We start from the raw sequence: 19,703 nt of genomic DNA, 5'->3' as shown, positions 1-19,703 counted from the left end.
AACATTGGAAAGGGGGCCAACTATGTATACAGGCTAAATAAACGAAAACCAAAGTAATGAATATAGTCTAGTCGCAACATAGGTGGTCCCGTGGACACTTTTAGTTCGCCGCGATTTGATGGTGGTATTATAGGTTTTTTGGGTCGCTGAATCCAATGGAAGTGGTCTGGAAGCCCAAATGTGGTGCGTTTAATTGTTATTAACAAATTATGGTAAAATTAGGTGTTTTCAGGAATTATTAGAAGCCCTGTAAATAAATTGATAGTGTTAGTCTTCTCTGGTGTATTTTTGGTCGCTGAATCGAATGCGACTAGTCGCGATTACTCAAAAAGTGTTCTTATTTTGTTAATAACAAAATAATTGTTTATTCGCGGAAAAGCTCAAAATGCGTTATCTACAGCAAGTTTGCAGTCTTTTTCATAGTATTTTTATATGCTATTGTCACTAGTCGTGATAGCTTAAACCACGTTCCGACTTTGTTATTAATAAATTATTGCAAAATAACGGTTTATAGTACGTTTACTCACGGTTTTTGCTCTAAATTTTAAAAAATTACTTGGAATGACATGAAATTTGGCATGCACGTAGCTAACATGTCAAACAAAACAAGTGATATTGTGCCGATGCGTGCTTTTACCCTGGGTGTGAGTTTCACCCCGTTTCGGGGGTAAAAGAAGAAACCTTTAAAATAAGTCCGGGATTGGATAAACTGATTAATTCTAAGCAACGTTTGTTCTATACAGTTTTTTCACTAAGTCAATACTTTTTGAGTTATTTGCGAGTGAATATGTTCATTTTTCACCAAAAAAACCAAATAACTCGAAAAGTATAGACTTAGTGAAAAACTGTATAGAACAAAAGTTGCTTAGAATTAATCAGTTTATCCACTTCCGGACTTATTTTAAAGGTTTCTTTTTTCACCCCCGAAAAGGGGGTGAAACTCACCCCCAGGGTAAAAGCAGACATCGGCACAATATCACTTGTTCTGTTTGACATGTTAACTACGCGTATGCCAAATTTCATGTCAATCCAAGAGGTTTTTTAAAATTTAGAGCAAAAACCGTGAGTGAACGTACTATAAACCGTTATTTTTGCAATAATTTATTAATAACAAAGTCGGAACGTGGTTTAAGCTATCACCACTAGCGGCAATCAATTTAGCGTATAAAAATACTATGAAAAAGGCTACAAACTTGCTGTAGATAGCGCATTTCGAGCTTTTCGGCGAATAAACAATTATTTTGTTATTAACAAAATAAGAACATATTTTGAGTAATCGCGACTAGTCGCATTCGATTCAGCGACCAAAAATACACCAGAGAAGACCTTAACACAATCAATTTAGTTACAGGGCTTCTAATAATTCCAGAAAAACACCTAATTTTACCATAATTTGGTAATAACAATTAAACGCACCACATTTGGGCTTCCAGACCACTTCCATTGGATTCAGCGACCCAAAAAACCTATAATACCACCATCAAATCGCGGCGAACTAAAAGTGTCCACGGGACCCCCTATGTTGCGACTAGACTATTATCAAAACACAACACAATTTTGTCAAAATTAAAGAAAATGATTGCTAGATGAAGTAAAAAGGACTTGTGAGAGAAAGGTGTACAAATTTGGATAAAAAAAAACTAAGGAAGACCAAGTTTGTTGAGGAGCTATCGAGTTATGTGCCCGAGAGGCTTAAGCCAGCACTACATGCTGTCCGAAACAGAAAAAAAGAGATAAATACAGAGCAAATAGCTGCGTACTATTAAAAATATATTGCAGTATAAACATAGCTGCACATTATTGGTTTTCAACATACGAAAAATTCAGAATTTTCCAGTTTGAAGTTATTTTATGGATGATTAATATATTTCGAACATATTTTCATCGGAAAAATAATAGTTGTAAACAAATTATTTAAGTTTGTAGAAGTTTTTACGAAAGAATTCATGCCACTCGATGTTTTACCTGGTTTTTTTGACTGTGTGGAAGAGGGATGAGGCATTTGTCTGTTAATAAGATTAAAACTAGATCCTAGTTGTAAACTATCGCAAGTTGATGAGCGAGAACGTAAAATAATGGGAGAGTCCCCACCTGTATAACTCGGAGGCCTTGAACGATTCTTCTTCTCAGGCGTTGGAGATCCGTTCTAAAAAAAAATAAAGATATCAAGGAATTTTTGCAACAATACACTGTTTCCGGGTTTATAGGACGTGATCTGGAATTATTTCTTCCTGTTACGAAACGTCAGGAACAAATAATTACAAATCATGTTCTAACCGTTGGGCTGAAAAGTTCGTAGGCTAATATACAGTATGTCCCTGTAAGTAGGACCCATATGGAAAACTTTTTTATTATTAATTTTACGAAAAAAAGTGATTCTTCCTAAAATGCTCTGCATGGTCCAAAACCTAAGATTCAACCATCAGATATCAAATTTTATGAATATTATACGAGGTATGGCAAAAAATATGAATTTCGCTCAAGAGTAAAGTAGCTTTATTTTTCACAATATTGAAAATTGTTATTATGAGAAGTTATTTGCAATTAAGAACTATATTATAATATGCAATTACATTCTTCTAATTAAAAAAAATCCTAAATTATGGATAACTAACATTCAGTTATTTCAATTAAAAGCATTATTTTATTACTAATTTTACGAAAAAAGTTATTCTCTATAAAATGTTCTGCATTGTCTAAAACCTAAAATATAACCAACTATCTTATATGAGGTATGTCAAAAAATATGAATTTCGCTCAAGAGTAAAATACCTTTATTTTTCACAATATCAAAAATTGTGATTATGAAAAGTTGTTTAGAATTAAAAACTATGTTCCAATATGTAATTACATTCTTCTAATTGAAATATTCTGAACCATGAAAGTACTTTACTCTTGATCGAAATTCATCTTTTTTGACATACCTCGTATAAAATTCATAAAATTTGATATAAGATGGTTGTATTTTAGGTTTTGTACCATGCAGAACTTTTTATGAAGAATCACTTTTTTTCGTAATATTAATAATAAAAGAGTTATCAGAATTGAAATGACTAAAAATAATGTTGGTTATCCATAATTTTTCAAAAAAAAAATTTAATTAGAAGGATGTAATTGCATATTAGAATATAGTTCATAATTCCTAACAACTTTTCCTAATAGCAATTTTCAATACTGTGAAAAATAAAGCTACTTTACTCTTGAGCGAAATTCATATTTTTTGACATACACCGTATAATATTCATAAAATTTGATATCTAATGGTTGAATCTTAGGGTAAGAACAGAACAAGTAGGTCGCGGTGGAGGTAGAGGTAACGGTCGATGTCGATATCCATGTAAAACAAACACATTGTAGTGAATGGAAGAGAACAGAGCAGGTAAGTCGCGGTGGAGGTTTAGCGCGATGCCATCCAGGAGGTTTACATCGATGCTTTTGAAAATAAAATGAGTTTGTTTTACATGTATGTCTACTGCGCGGCCTACAAGGATGCTTCCCTGTAATTGGTCCGTTCGAAGTCAAGTTGTCATTACCTGCGCTATCTGAGTTGATATTTTTTATATAATCCCTTTTTTGTATTCAGTTTACTTTTGAATTTCTTCAAATTTCATTAAACTACTTCACTTGATAGTGGTTCTAGCTCGACTGACAGCGCAGGTGACCTCCTTGCTATGTGCTGTCGACATCGACCGCGACTTAACTAGAAGCATCCACCGCGACCTACACCTCCACCTCGACCCACTTGTTCTGTTCTTACCCTTAGGTTTTAGACCATGCAGAGCTTTTTATGAAGAATAACTTTTTTCGTAAATTTAATAATAAAAAAATTTTCCATATGGTTCCAACTTACAGGGACATACTGTAGAAAAAAATTATTCAATATTCAATAGAATTACCTTCGAGGCGATACAACGATTATAGAGATCATACAACTTTTCAATACCACTTTTATAATATAATTTGTCTTTAGCCTCAACATAAGCCTGTTTCGGTGATTACCTCTTCATTGGTGCTAAATTTTTTTCCAGCGAGCATTCTCTTGAGGTCAGTGAGCAGGTGCAGTCGCCGGGAGCCATATCTGGTGAATAAGGTGGCTGCGGAAGCAATTCGAAGCTCAATTCATGAAATTTTGCCATTATTTTCATTGATTTGTGATATGGTGCGTTGCCATGATGAAATAGCACTTTCTTCCTCTTCAAATGGGCTCGTTTTTTCGCGATTTAGTCCTTCAAACGCTGCAATAACGCAATGTCATAGTCGCTGTTAATGGTTTTTCCTTTTTGAAGATAGTAGTTGAATATTATACCATGCACAACCCAAAATACTGATGCCATAACCTTGCCAGAGGACTGTTGCGTCTTTCCACGCTTTGGAGTCGGTTTGTCACGTGCAGTCCACTAGCTGACTGCGATTGGATGGAGTCATGTTTCGTCCATTGTAACATATCGACGCAAAAATTTGGTTTTTATTACGATTGAACAGCTTCAAACAATTATCAGAATCATCAATTCGTTGTTGTTTTTGATAGATTCTAAACTCTTGCGGCACCCACTTTGCACAGAGCTTTCGTATATTCAAATATTCATGCACAATACATCCAACACGTTTCTTTGATATCTTTAGAGTCTCAGCTACAGTAGTGTGACAAAGTCCAATTACTCGTTTGCCGTAAGAGATACGAAAAAAGTTATTAAAGTAAAAGTTGGCGCACAGATAGGACCATAAATATACAGGGCCACCCGTATTGACAAGGTGACACAAACTTATGTTTTTTTAAATGGAATACCCTGTATATTTTTACATTTTTGGATTCTCCTCGATGTCTTCTTTCTTACAATATGGGGTTTTGTGATATTATACGAGGTAGTTTAAACGATAATTACGTTTTTTTGTTAATTTTGTAGCAACTTTCACACCCTGTAGAAATGTAGTGATTTGACATCAAAATTTCTATTTATGTTCAAACGATTTTTAGTATAGTCTACTGTTGCCAAACCTTAATAAAATAGCGAAATGTTTAATTTTATTATACAGGGTTGGTCAAAATTCGGAATGAGTATTTTCCGAGTTTTCTTAAATGGAACACCCTGTATTTTAGTACTGTAAGGAAATGATATTTTATGATACTTTTTTATTTCTTAAGTATTCCCTATACCTATTTGCTTTAGTTTTTAAGTAATTCGTGATTCTTTAAGCCAAACATTACTTGCAACAAAAATTACGTGAAATTATATTAGATGGCCGTGAAAATATTAAATTAAAAATAATTTTTCGGAAAAAATTCCATACTAATCTAGACTGATGCTTAATTTGTTAATATTGGTTAAGATATTTAAATACCTACGTAGTTAAAATTGTTGGTGCGCAAAATATTAATAAAACCATACAATATTCTACCTAGTTGGCTATGACACTAAATTTGCTTAAACATTTGACACTATACTATTTTTTTATAGTTTCAGTTACTTTGTTACCATTACCAATATGAATTTTTCTGACGAGGAACTGATTAAAATGGTTTATGTGCTAGGAGATTATGACAAAAATGTGCTACTACTGCTACTAGCAATAAATATTTTTCATCAGCAATTCCCTGATAGACGAGAACCAAGAAGGTAAACTTTTGAAAGTACATATACTAAAACGGTTTCAACATACTAGATAGTTAGATTATAAGAACGGACGTCCTAATATGCAGATCCTCAGTGACACTAAAAATTACATTTAATTCATTTACAATAGTTTGTATTCGATCAGGTTTCTAGTAATTTAAGTGTCCATTCCGTTGAAACGGTTCTAAAAGTTTCTCTTCTTGGTTGTCGTCTATCAGGGAATTGCTGATGAAACATTCATATTGCTAGTAGCAGATTTTTGTTATACTCTCCTTGCACAAAAACCATTTTTATCAGTTACTTATTAGACAAATTCATATTAGTAATGGTACCAACGCAACTGCAACTTTAAAAATAGTATAATGTCAAATTTTTCAGCAAATTTATTGTCATAGCCAACTAGGTAGAATATTGTACCTTTTTGTTAAATATTTTACGCAACAGTCTCAACTACGTAGGTATTTGGATATCTCATTAAATATTAATAAATTAAAGACCAGTCTAGATTCTAGATAAATATGTATTTTTTTTTCGAAAAATTATTTTTGATTTAATATTTTCTCGGCCACCTAATAAAATTTCAAGTAATTTTTGTTGCAATTATTGTTTGGCTTAAAGAATCACGAATAACTCAAAAACTAAAGCACTTAGGTATAGGGAGTGCTTAAGAAATAAAAAAGTACCATAAAATATCATTTCATTCCAATACTAAAATACAGGGTGTTCCATTTAAGAAAACTCAGAAAATACTCATTACCAGTTTTGACCAACCCTGTATATTAAAATTATACATTTCGATACATTATTAATGTTTAACAATAGTAGACTATATTAAAAATCGCTTGAACATAAATAGAAATTTTAATGTCAAATCACTACAATTCTACAGGGTGTGAAAGTTGCTACGAAATTAACAAATAAACGTAATTATCTTTTAAGCTACCGTGTATAATATTACGAAACCCTATTTTTTAAGAAAGAAGACATCTCAGAGAATCTAAAAATATAAAAATATATAGTGTTCCATTTAAAAAAAACATAAGTTTGTGTCACCCTGTCAACACGGGTTGCCCTGTATATTTTAAAATAACTTTAAATTATGGGCCTGTCCGTGCCCGAACTTTTAGCTAAATAACTTTTTTTCATATCTCTTACGACAAACGAGTAATTGGACTTTGTCACACTAATGCCCCACCCTGTATCTCGAACAACTTCACTTTACGGTAATCCAAAATCATTTTGTGGACTTTTTGATGTTTTCGTCGGTAACAGCCTCTTTTGGACCGTCCACTGCGTGCATCGTCTTCGGTGCTCATTTTCGCCTGGTTTAAAACCACTTCTCAACGGTTGATTTTCCTGGTGCAGAGTCTGAATAATATTTATGTAAATTACTTGGCTTCAACAGTTTTTTTTTTCGCCAAAAATCAATGCTTTATTAAGACATGAAATTCCTTCTTATCCATTCTTTTAAACTAACATAAGTTGCTTCACTCAAAATGCTATATCTCATAAACTCGCATAGTTCAACAGCTCTCAAATTCTTACACGCATCTTTTAAAGGCTAAGGCTGACTAAAAATCATATGGATTTAATACCAGTAGTGCCATCTACGTGTCAGCCTACGAACTTTTCATCCCACCTGTTAACTCGAGGAAAACCAGATTTTACTTACTCGGTCTTCAATGATAGTTTCATCATCAGAGAAATCCGTGGATCCATCATCATGCAGCAAGTTCCAATCGATATTAATATTATCGAAATAATTTTTTAATCGATTAGCAGCGTTTTGTAACTAAAAAAATTTAAAATAAGTGAACAAAAGAATCCTTGTATAAAATAAACAAAGATTAGTTATTGCATAAAAATTGTGAAAAAGAGGAGGAAATTTAAGTCAGGAAATCAACGAAGCTATGTAGGAGAGAAATTTGGATATAGGATAGCAATATAGAGAAAATTGTTAACTATCAAATTTAATGGGAATAAAACACAATATTATAAAGTATTTTAAAACTTTGTTTTATTTCCATTAAATTAAGTAGATAACACAAATGAAACAAGGAATTAGTTTTAGAATAATATAGAGAAAATTGTAAGATATACATGTAAAATACAGAATAGACCGAAACTCTGGAAACGCCTAATTATCTCTTAAATGGATGGTCCTAATTAAACAAAAAGGGATACGCCTATGGATATGAATAGTGCAATATGAAAACTTCAAATTTGATGCTCGCAATGCTGCCAGATTTACCATTTTTCTGAGTCACTTTGGTTTTTTTGAATACAATACTCTGTATATTGTAATATCAATGGAATACTCACTTAAATACCAGTTCAACCATATTAACAATTCGTATTTTATTCCCATAGGTCTTAAATAAATAAAACTTCTCAGTGCCAAATAGTTTTGAAGTAATTCAGTTAGTGTAGAATGCTGTGATTTTGATGCTACTTCATAAACTAACAATAGCTTGGAAAGTTTTGTAAACTAAATTATTTTAGTAAATAAAGCTGATAGTTGTTTCATGTGTTTTTAAAAGCTCTACAATAAAGATGGTTTTTCATGAAAAAGAGCGAATTACTGTTTTAATGATGAGGGGCTACGACGATAGAAAAATATCCTATAGTGAAGTGGCCTATTTGTTCAACGATACTTTCCCAAACGATTCTCCTATCCATACGATGATAGTACAAAAAATTGTAAAGCCTTCTGATGAAACTGGAGTAAAGGATGGTATTTGAAAAGGTGGACCAAAAACTGTTATAAATTACAGTAAAACTTTAGATTTAATGCAGAGTTCCATTGAAGAATTACATACATCCTCACGCAGAGCTGCATACATATATGATGTAGGTCATTCTTCGTCTTGCGTGTATTACATACTGTTACAATACTGTCTTGACTTTTCTATGATCTTTTAGGCACTAATGTTTAGTTTTAGTTGACTTTATTTATTTTTAATAACTTACTTCTAAACAAATGAAAAACACTGAATTTATATCTTTTCTTTTACAAACTACGATATCTAATTTATTTATTACACCAAATCTACTAATTTATCTAATTACAAATTCAAAAATATTCCGCGCCCGTTACATATCAAAGTACACCGACGATTTTAAATTTACAACTGAACTCTGCTTAAAAATCATGCGCTTATATAGATACGGCTCTGCTTCGAGAATCCACCGTCGAACATTTCGAACGCCTGGAACAGGTTTCTCAAAAATTCTCGCTTTAGCGTACGTTCAGAGTGGAGCGTAGAAAGAGTGCGAGCAAAGAGCAAAGCGGAGAAATCAAACTACTACTGGGAAACGGAGGTACACAGAGTGCTAGCAAAGAGCAAAGCGGCGAAACCAAACAAGTTTGATTTCTCCGCTCGCACTCTTTGTTATTTTTCCAAAAAATGAATCTCGATGTACTGATAGCTGAAGTGTTTCAAAGAAAGCTGTTATTGGATCAGAAAGATTCCCTATTCAGATGACGACGATGACTTTTCAAATTTATAACTTTATGCAATTTTATAATTCAATAAATATTATGTAACTTAATAATTATTATTAGTTCTACAGTGTGGCAAAACCAAATGGAATAAATTCATTATTTCGTAAACCGACAGCGACGACTAAAATCTCCGGAAACAGGTCGATTTTTATTTTTAAATTATGATTTTTTGGCATTTACATACTAGTGACGTCATCCATATCGAAGCTGAAATAAAAAATATACATGCGGACCAATGTAAAAAAAGTCATTTCATTGTTGTCTTCTTACCGGCGTGAGAACTACAAAATAAGATTTACTATTTTATTTAGGCATAAGCCATAATTCGAGTTTGAAATCAAGTTTACTTGACGTTTCGACTTTCACTTCGGAAATCGTTATCAATATAAAAAAACATTTACAAATTAAAAATTTAACTTTGTTTCTGGTGAAGCAACGCAGTTGGAACAAGCAGATATATTATAATTGTGTCACCGGAAAGCGAAAAAGGTAACTAACAACTTGGAAGAGCCTATCGTTTTCTAACTTCGTTTCTGGTGAAGCAACACAGTTGGAACAAGCAGATATACTATAATTGTGTCACCGGAAAGCGAAATAGGTAGTCACTGAAAACTATAGGTTCTTCCAAGTTGTGCGTTACCTTTTTCGCTTACCGGTGACACAATTATAATATATCTGCTTGTTCCAACTCCGTTGCTTCACCAGAAACGAAGTTAGAAAACTATAGGTTCTTCCAAGTTGTGCGTTACCTTTTTCGCTTCCCGGTGACACAATTATAATATATCTGCTTGTTCCAACTCTGTTGCTTCACCAGAAGCGAAGTTAGAAAACTATAGGTTCTTCCAAGTTGTGCGTTACCTTTTTCGCTCTCTGGTGACACAATTATAATATATCTGCTTGTTCCAACTCTGTTGCTTCACCAGAAGCGAAGTTAGAAAACTATAGGTTCTTCCAAGTTGTGCGTTACCTTTTTCGCTTTCTGGTGACACAATTATAATATATCTGCTTGTTCCAACTCCATTGCTTCACCAGAAACGAAGTTAGAAAACTATAGGTTCTTCCAAGTTGTGCGTTACCTTTTTCGCTTCCCGGTGACACAATTATAATATATCTGCTTGTTCCAACTCCGTTGCTTCACCAGAAGCGAAGTTAGAAAACTATAGGCTCTTCCAAGTTGTGCGTTACCTTTTTCGTTTTCCGGTGACACAATTATAATATATCTGCTTGTTCCAACTGCGTTGCTTCACCAGAAACGAAGCTAGAAATCTATAGGTTCTTTCAAGTTGTGCGTTACCTTTTTCGCTTTCCGGTGACAATTATAATATTATATCTGCTTTTTCCAACTGTGTTGCTTCACCAGAAACAAAGTTAAATTTTTAATTTATGAATGTTTTTTTTGATATTTTCAACTCAGGCGCGCCAAAACCAACAAACCACTCGCAAACCCGTCCAAATACGTATTGCGAACCATCAAAGCTATTGTTGAAAAACCGACAGAAGTTAGATTGTGGTGCGCCGTGTGCGTGCCGTTTGTACGCCACTTGAAAATACGTACTAATCTGACGAACATGCTGCGCGCGAGCGGCTCGCACACCGAGCAGAGCGCATATGTATACCTGCCTTTACGATGAATTCTCTAACATTTTCCGCGAGTTAGGAAGTACCACGTTTTCAATGAGGAGTTTTCGAAAAAAAAAAAGAAAATAACTTTCCATGACTGCTGAGTGGGAAAGAACTAAACTTTCGTCTCGCGTAACTACCGGCTCCCACTCTCTCTTTGCTCTTTGCTCGTACTCTTTCTTCGCTCCACTCTGAACGTGCACTTTTTGCTCTTTGCTATTTGCTCTTTGCTCGCACTCTTTCTTCGCTCCACTCTGAACGTACGCTTAGAAGAGAAATTACTTTTGTCGATGACGGGACCCCGTTGTTTGTTTACTGCTAGGGGCAGGGCCGGTCTCAGTTATAAATTCGTCACAATACGAATTCATTTAAATCCTACAAAACTCAGTTGCTACAAGAATTAAATTAAGATGACTACGATCGTAGATTACAGTTTCATCATCATCATCATCCTCCTCCAGCCCTTTGCGTCCACTGTTGGACATAGGCCTCCCTCATTTTTGTCCATTGTGCTCTATTTTGAGCACTTTGCATCCAATTATTCGACATTTTCTTGAGATCGTCAGTCCAACGAGTAGGTGGTCTTCCTCTACTTCGTTTGTCTAATCTCGATTAGATTACAGTTTAGTGAGGTAATATTGAATAAAATTATAACTGACGAGAACTTAGTTACCAAAATATGTTTTTCCGATGAAGCAATCTTTACACTGTATGGGAATGTAAATCGTCAACATTTAAGGTATTGGAGTGAGTAAATCTACAATGGATACGTGAAAACCATACTCAAGGACCACAAAAACTAAAAGTATGGTCGGAAATAACAGGTACTCAGTTAATTAGGCAGTTTTTTGTAGAAAGAAATTTAAGAAGCGATAATTATGAAATCCTACTTATAAATGAAATTGTACCTGCCCTGAAAAACAAGTTTGATTAGGTAGTATTGAGTGACCTCCTCGTTCGCCCGAACTGAATCCTAAAGATTACATATTTTTATTGGGGATACTTGAAAGCAGAATTTATAAAACTAAACCAGCAAGTGTTACAGAGCTAAGGCAAAGAATTATCGATGAATCCACATTAATTTCTAGAAAAACATGGACAAATGTAATAGACTCGTTCTACCACCATTTAGGATACTGTCAAATTAACAACGGAGGACATTTTGAAAACTTGATTAGGTAGATATTAATTTAGCAATGTACTAAACTTTTAATTATTATGTTCAAATTTAGTTGTACATAAACTTACGTGCATAGAAATCGGCCCACTTAAAAATTTGGTCATTTTTGATGTCTCATATTTCGTAAACCTGTTGGCCGATTTAAGTGATTTTTTTAACATGTTATAGCCTGATTCTTTAATAATACCACTGTAATAATATTCTTGCTAAACAGGTAAATTTTTATTGTATACCGGGTGTACCAATCAAACTGTGTTTTCTTTCTCAAAGTTTGCATCACCCTGTGGAATATTCTAGCATTTATAAAATACTGAAATTAAAACCCAACTATAGCATCAGGTTTTCTTAACATTCTGCTTTTTGATTCATTCGTTTATGTTGGATAATAAAAAAGTTAGATACTTTAACAACCAGACATATTCTTTATCAATACACGGTGTTTTTAAATAAGTGCGACAAACTTTAAGGGGTAATTCTGCAAGAAAAAATAATGACAGTTGGCTTTATAAACGTATGTCCGCAAATGTTTCGTTTCCGAGATACGGGAGGTTGAATTTTTTCTTACAAACTGACGATTTATTTATCGAAAAAGACTAAGTTTTCACTCTAATGGCATATAAAACAACATAATGTTACTCTACATCCCACCAGACTGAAAACAATGAGAACCTTCTCTGATTACACTTCCGAGGCTTCTACAATTTGCAAGCCGCCATAACGGATGCTGAGACTAAGGAAGATGAGGGAATTTTACAATTTATAATTCACGTCCTATCTGCTCAGCGCGGTAAAGTTCCATCGAGAATGGTTCCCTTCGTACTCCAATCAGAGTAAACATGTATGTAAATCAAAAATGAATAACCATTTTCAATTTCGTTGCAAAACGAAAATACAGCCGCATCATATTCTAGTCCAATCAGAGAGTACAGCAAGCACCTCTACCAGTTTCGAAACTTATTAGTCTCTCATCAGGAGGCACATATGCTGCTCTCTCTGATCCAACCAAAACAGACCCCGGCGTGCAGTCACGGATTGCAAGCATTGCAAGCATTGCGGAGAGCAGCATATGTGCCTCCTGATGAGACAATAATAAGTTTCTAAACCGGTAGAGGTGCTTGCAGCACTCTCTAATTGGACTAGAATATGATGCGGCTGTATTTTCGTTTTGCAACGAAATTGAAAATGGTTATTCATTTTTGATTTACATGTTTACTCTGATTGGAGTACGAAGGGAACCATTCTCGATGGAACTTTACCGCGCTGAGCAGATGGGACGTGAATGATAAATTGTAAAATTCCCTCATCGTCCTTAGTCTCAGCATCCGTATGGCTTGCAAATTGTAGAAGCCTCGGAGGTGTAACCAGAGAAGGTTCCCATTGTTTTCAGTCTGGTGGGATGTAGAGTAACATTATGTTGTTTTATATACCATTAGAGTGAAAACTTAGTCTTTTGCTAGCAGTTGCCACTAGGGCATCTATGTCATTTCGTTCGTTGCAATCCGTGACTGCACGCCGGGGTCTGTTTTGGTTGGATCAGAGAAAGCAGCATATGTGCCTCCTGATGAGAGACTAATAAGTTTCGAAACGGGTAGAGGGGCTTGCTGCACTCTCTGATTGGACTAGAATATGATGCGGCTGTATTTTCGTTTTGCAACAAAATTGAAAATGGTTATTCATTTTTGATTTATTTATTGCTTTAAAACCAGTTGAGATATGCAAATAAAATGTGGTAGGTTTTAAGAGCTAGTTATTGCGGATTTTTTGACATAAAATTAAGAATTTTATATTCACCATTAACGTGCATACGGGTAATATGATCATATTACACGTATGCGCGCTAATGGTGAATAATAAATTCTTAATTGTATGTCAAAAATGTGCAATAACTACGTCTTAAAACCCAACAAATTTCATTGGCATATCTCAACCGGTTTTAAAGCAATAAAATAAATCGTCAGTTTGTAAGAAAAATTTAACATCCCGTATCTCGGAAACGAAACATTTGCGGACATACGTTTATAAAGCCAACCGTCATTATTTTTTCATGCAGAATTATCCTTTAAAGTTTGTCGCACTTATTTAGAAACACCGTATATTGATGAAGAACATGTCTAGTTGTTAAAGTACCTAACTTTTTTATTATCCAACATAAACGAATGATTCAAAAAACAGAATGTTGAGAAAACCTGAGGCTATAGTTGGGTTCTAGTTTCAGTATTTTATAGATGCTAGAATATTCCACAGGGTGATGCGAACTTTGAGAAAAAAACAGTTTGATTGGTACACCCGGTATACAATGAAAATTTACCTGTTTAACAACAATATTATTACAGTGATATTGTTAAAGAATCAGGCTATAACATGTTCAAAAAATCACTTAAATCGGCCAACAGGTTTAGGAAATATGAAACATCAAAAATGACCAAATTTTTAAGTGGGTCGATTTCTAAGCACGTAAGTTTAGTTTGAATCAAAAAATTATTGAGGATTAGGCGCTTCTAGGCTTTTGTTTTATCTTTTTAAGATGTTCTTGATTACATAAATTTGAAAGTATTTTATACAGTTGAACTGTCATTGAAGGGGAGATTTAGATAAACGTATAATATACAGGGTGTTGTATTTAAAAACCAAAGTGACTGATGATATCAGAAAAATGTTAAATCTTTCAATGTTAAAAAACATTAAATTTCAAATTTTCATAATGCAAAATAGGTGTACCCTGATTTTGTATAATTTGGACCATCCATTTAAGAAATAACTAGGCGTTTTCAGGCTTCTGGTCGACTCTGTATAATAAACAAGGATTTAAATATAACATTAGTGAACAGAAGTGAGATAACAATTAACACAAGTGTATTCTTACCAGCTCATGACAAGTGTTGTTTCCCATTTCTTGAGCTATATCCATCGCAGTTTTATTCTGAGAATTCCGTAGACCAGCATCTGCTCCGCTCCTTAGCAAAAGCTTCATACATTCAACTTTATCGTATAATGCACAAAGATGCAAGGCTGTGTTGGAGCCACTCATTTCTGGAACGGCCGGGGGACTAGTGGGTTTATCTATGGCTGAACACGACATGTTCTGGATTAGAAAATCAACGATGTGAAGAGTTCGGCCAGACTCGTTCAGTATCGCTCTGTGGAGTGCCGTCTCGCCAATTTTCTAAAAAAACAAGTATATTTTAATTGTAGCAGTATAATAAAGTGCAGAGCTATTTAGAGCGGCAGTCAACTGGGTCCGCATTGCCATGATGATTTCCAACCTTCGATAGAAGATGGAACTTAAAGAAGAAGAATAAATTAAGGTACAAACAAACACATTCTAACCACTTTTAAACACAAGACTAATGGAATGCAACATCTTTTAGGTAGTATATATTGTATGAAATAGAAGTTTGGACACCGAAGAAATAAATTGCAGGCACAAGAATTGATGAAGTTAAGAAAGACACAAAATAGATGTTACAAAAAAAAATGTTTAACTGGAGTGTTTTCAGAAAATAATGAAATTTTAATTATACAGGGCGAGTTTCTAGTGCAACATTGATCCATAATACCATTCATCATCATTCTCTTTGCCTTATCCCTATGCGGGGTCGGCTTCCCTAATTGCATTTCTCCACACAATTCTATCTTGGGCCATATCAATGTTAATCCCCTTTACCAACATGTCCTGCCTTATCGTCTCCCCCCAGCTCTTCTTTGGTCTTCCTCTCCTACTCCTTCCAGGAATCTGCACTTCAGCTATTCTTCGTATTGGGTGGTTAACGTCTCGACGTTGAACATGACCAAACCATCTTAACCTATGCTCTCTCATTTTGGCATCAATTGGTGCCACACCTAGACTTCCCCTAATATACTCATTTCTAATTTTATCCTTCTTTGTCACTCCACTCATCCATCTAAGCATTCTCATTTCCGCCACATGCATTCGCTGTTCCTCTTTCTTTTTCACTGCCCAACATTCAGTTCCGTACATCATAGCTGGTCTTATGGCTGTTTTATAGAATTTTCCCTTCAGCTTCATTGGAATTTTTCTGTCACACAACACACCACTCGCTTCTTTCCACTTCATCCATCCAGCCCTAATTCTACTGCATGCATCTCCATCTATTTCTCCATTACTCTGTAATACCGATCCTAGGTACTTAAAACTATTGCTTTTTACAATCATTTCACCATCCAAAGATACCATTTTATTTGTAGTAGCTCCATCTTTAAATGAACATTCCAAATACTCTGTTTTTGTCCTACTAAGTTTTAAACCTTTTTCCTCCAGAGCTTGTCTCCACTGTTCCAGTTTTTGTTCTAAGTCTCTTTCACTATTTCCTACTAACACGACATCATCAGCATACATTAAGCATAATTGATCCATAATACCATTATCGTTAAAAATATCGAAAAATTATTTAAAAAAAATGAAGGCAATGATATTCTCCAGCCTTGGAAAATATGCCGAATTCTATAGGGTGATTAATAACTACGTGATAAAGTAAATATATATTTTTTAAAATAGGACACTCTGTATATTTTCTCATATTTAAACTCCTCTTATAATCACTGACCTTGAAACATGAAGTTTCATGCTACATACTACTATACAGGGTATGTAACGAGTTAAGACCATTTTTATTTTGAACGAAATAGGAATATTCTATGAAATAAACACCCTGTATACAAAGAAGGAATACATAAATAATTAATAATTTTACATGATAAGTCGAAAAATATGTACTAGTTTTCAAATTAAGTAGAGCAGAAATAATTGACGAATATTAGTATACAGGGTGAACTACAAAAGAAAATTAAGATTTTTTCATATTTTTTAAATATACAGTGTTAGTAAGTAAGCATGAAAAACTTTAAGGGATTCTACATGAAAATAACGGCAGTTTGCTCTATAAACGTATGTCCGCAAATGCTTTGTTTCCGAGATACAGGGTGTTGAAATTTTTATTTCAAACTGCCAATTTTTTTATTGCTCTAAGACCGTTTGAGATATGAAAATTACATTTGGTGGGTTTCAAGAGGTAGTTATTGCGCATTTTTTGGCAAACAAATAACAATTTTTTATTCATCATTGGCGCGCCTACGGGTAATGGTCTGATTTTTTTAAAGAAAAAAATGGTACGCCACTGAGATATTTCAAATTAAAAATTATTTTTGTATTCCACGTTTAATTTATGAAAAAGAACCTTTCTTGTTTTTTTCCTAAGGTGCACCGTTTTTATGCGAAAAAATAAAACATCTTCGAGCGTATTTTTCATTTCTTAATACATTATCAACAACTCTCAAATATAATAATACCAAAGTAGAACAATTACAGAAAATATTACTAAAAAGATTTAGGTGCAAAGCTACAACAAATGTTCAAAATTACCTCCTTTAAAGGTGACAGAATAATTTTATATTCACCATTGGCGCCCGTACAGGTAATGGTCTGAATTTTTTTATAGAAAAAAAATAGTACGCCACTGAGAAACGTCAAATTAAAAATAATTTTTGAATTCCTCGTTCAATTTACGACAAAAAATAAATCTTGTCTTTTTTTCATATGCGGCGCCCTTTTTAAACAAAAAATAAAACTTCTTAACGCTTACAAATTATTCGAGGTAGTTTCCATATGCATAGAAACTTATTTCAAATACTTTGTAAACGTTAAGATATTTTATTTTTTTACATAAAAACGGCGCCTCATATGAAAAAAAGACAAAAACATTTTTTTGTCTTAAATTGAACGAGAAATTCAGAAATGATTTTTAATTTGACATCTCAGTGGCGTACTATTTTTTTTTTAAATTCGGGCCATTACCCGTACAAGCGTCAATGGTGAATATAAAATTACTCTGTCACCATTAAATGAGGTAATTTTGAACATTTGTTGTAGCCTTGCACATAGTTAAAATCTTTTTAGTAATATTTTCTGTTATTGTTCTACTTTGGTATTATTATATTGGAGAGTTCTTGATAATGTATTACGAAATGAAAAATACGCGCGAAGATATTTTATTTTTTTGCATAAAAACGGTGCACCATATGAAAAAAAGAGAAGAAAGTTTCTTTATCATAAATTAAACGTGGAATACAAAAATAATTTTTAATTTGAAATATCTCAATGGCGTACTATTTTTTCTTTAAAAAAATTCAGACCATTACCCGTAGGCGCGCCAATGATGAATACAAAATTGTTATTTGTATATAAAAAAATGCGCAATAACTACCTCTTAAAACCCACCAAATTTAATTTTCATAGTTCAAACGGTCTTAGAGCAATAAAAAAAATCGCATTTGCAGACATACGTTTATAGAGCAAACTGTCATTATTTTTTCATGTAAAATTACCCTTTAAAGTTTTTCATACTTATTTACTAACACCCTGTATAACGCTACATTTTATTTTTTCAAAATAATTCATTTATGATCATTCTTTTATTTTTATGAAGTATTCCCTATACCTAAACTCATTATTTTTCTAGATATTTTTAATTTTCTTCAACTTTCAAATACTTATTTATTTATTGATTCTTTATACAGGGTGTTTCATTAATAATTGGAAATATTTTAATTGTAGATTCCTGGACTCAAAATATTAAGTTTTAACTTAAATAATTCTAGATGGCGTCTTTTAATTAATTTTTTTTTCTAAATATGTACCTCCAGAACGCTTCTAGAAGGTACACCTATTTATCTTTCAGAGATAAATCGATTCCATAAATTGAGAATTTCTAGTACCGTTCATAGGCGTCCCTTTTGGGTAGGGCAACGGTTATTCTATCGCATAACTTTTTTGTCTTTAACTTTTAAGCATTATTGACACTGAATTATTAAATTATGAGGTATTCTAGTACTAAAACGGACTCTTGCTTTAAATCGGTAGGATACACCGGTTTCTAGAAAAAACGATTTGAAAATTTTTCGTTCTTTGAGTTGAAAATAAAATTCAAAAAAAAACTTTGACGCAATACGAATGCGTGAAGAGTGCACAGGCATGTGTGAACGCACGTGGCAGCTACTGGTATGCCAATAGATTTTGAAGTTTTAATTTCTTTTTTATTTAATTCAGTTTAATAATAAGTTTTTATTTAATTCACTCGAAATACTTTCCATTTTTGTTTTAGGAAATTAAAAAACTTAAAAAATGACGTTTTAGTACTTTTCACATGGAAATCAATCTGGTTACTAGTATAAGTAAAATCTACCTCTGCTGTTTTTGCCTTGCTAGTACATGCATGATGCATGCAAGCTGCTGGCATGCCAATTACTCGCAAATGTGTTTCGCGCATGCCAGTTACTGGCTTGTGCTAGCAACTGGCATGCCAGCTACTTTCCTAATTTAGAGGCATGTGTGTATCCAGCTTTAGTATTTTAAGGCCAGGAATCTACAGCTAAAACATTTCCAATTATTAATGAAACACCCTGTATACAGGAGGTTTCATAGCGATTTCGAAATAAAAATGGTCACTCATTAAATATCCTGTATAGTAATGTCAAATTCCATATTGTAAGAATAGGGATTATGAGGGGAATCTAAATATGTGAAAATATACAGGGTGTTCTATTTAAAAAGTTGAATGTTTGCCTTACCACGTAGTTATTAATCATCCTGTTGAATTCGGTATATTTTCCAAGCCTGGAGAATATTATTGTCTACATTTTTCTAAATAATTTTTTTGGATATGTTGCACGATAATGGAATTATCGACTAATGTAGCACTAAAAACTCAGCCTGTATATTATAAATTTGTAATTTTTGCAGGACATTCATAACTTGTTATGTTTTAAAAAT

General features: G+C 33.5%; 1 protein-coding gene across 21 annotated transcripts in view; it reads right to left on the bottom strand.

Annotated features, from left to right (window-relative positions):
- The window catches only part of LOC114328741 (arfGAP with SH3 domain, ANK repeat and PH domain-containing protein), a 415,375-nt gene that overhangs the window by 62,039 nt on the left and 333,633 nt on the right, over positions 1-19,703 (bottom strand). For 20 of the 21 annotated variants that reach the window (XM_050663451.1, XM_050663458.1, XM_050663453.1 and 17 more), the window contains exons 10-12: positions 14,781-15,080; positions 7,285-7,404; positions 1,966-2,146 (exon numbers count right to left, since the gene is read on the bottom strand). In XM_050663451.1, the coding sequence (XP_050519408.1) occupies positions 1,966-2,146; positions 7,285-7,404; positions 14,781-15,080 (601 nt within the window). The remainder of the gene's footprint in view (positions 1-1,965; positions 2,147-7,284; positions 7,405-14,780; positions 15,081-19,703) is intronic. The other variant, XM_050663471.1, reaches the window with a different exon arrangement.

This window comes from Diabrotica virgifera, chromosome 10, assembly GCF_917563875.1.
Source record: "Diabrotica virgifera virgifera chromosome 10, PGI_DIABVI_V3a".
NCBI classification, from domain to species: Eukaryota; Metazoa; Arthropoda; class Insecta; order Coleoptera; family Chrysomelidae; genus Diabrotica; species Diabrotica virgifera.
Note: the sequence above shows the minus strand (reverse complement) of the source record. Positions and strands in the feature narration are given on the sequence as shown.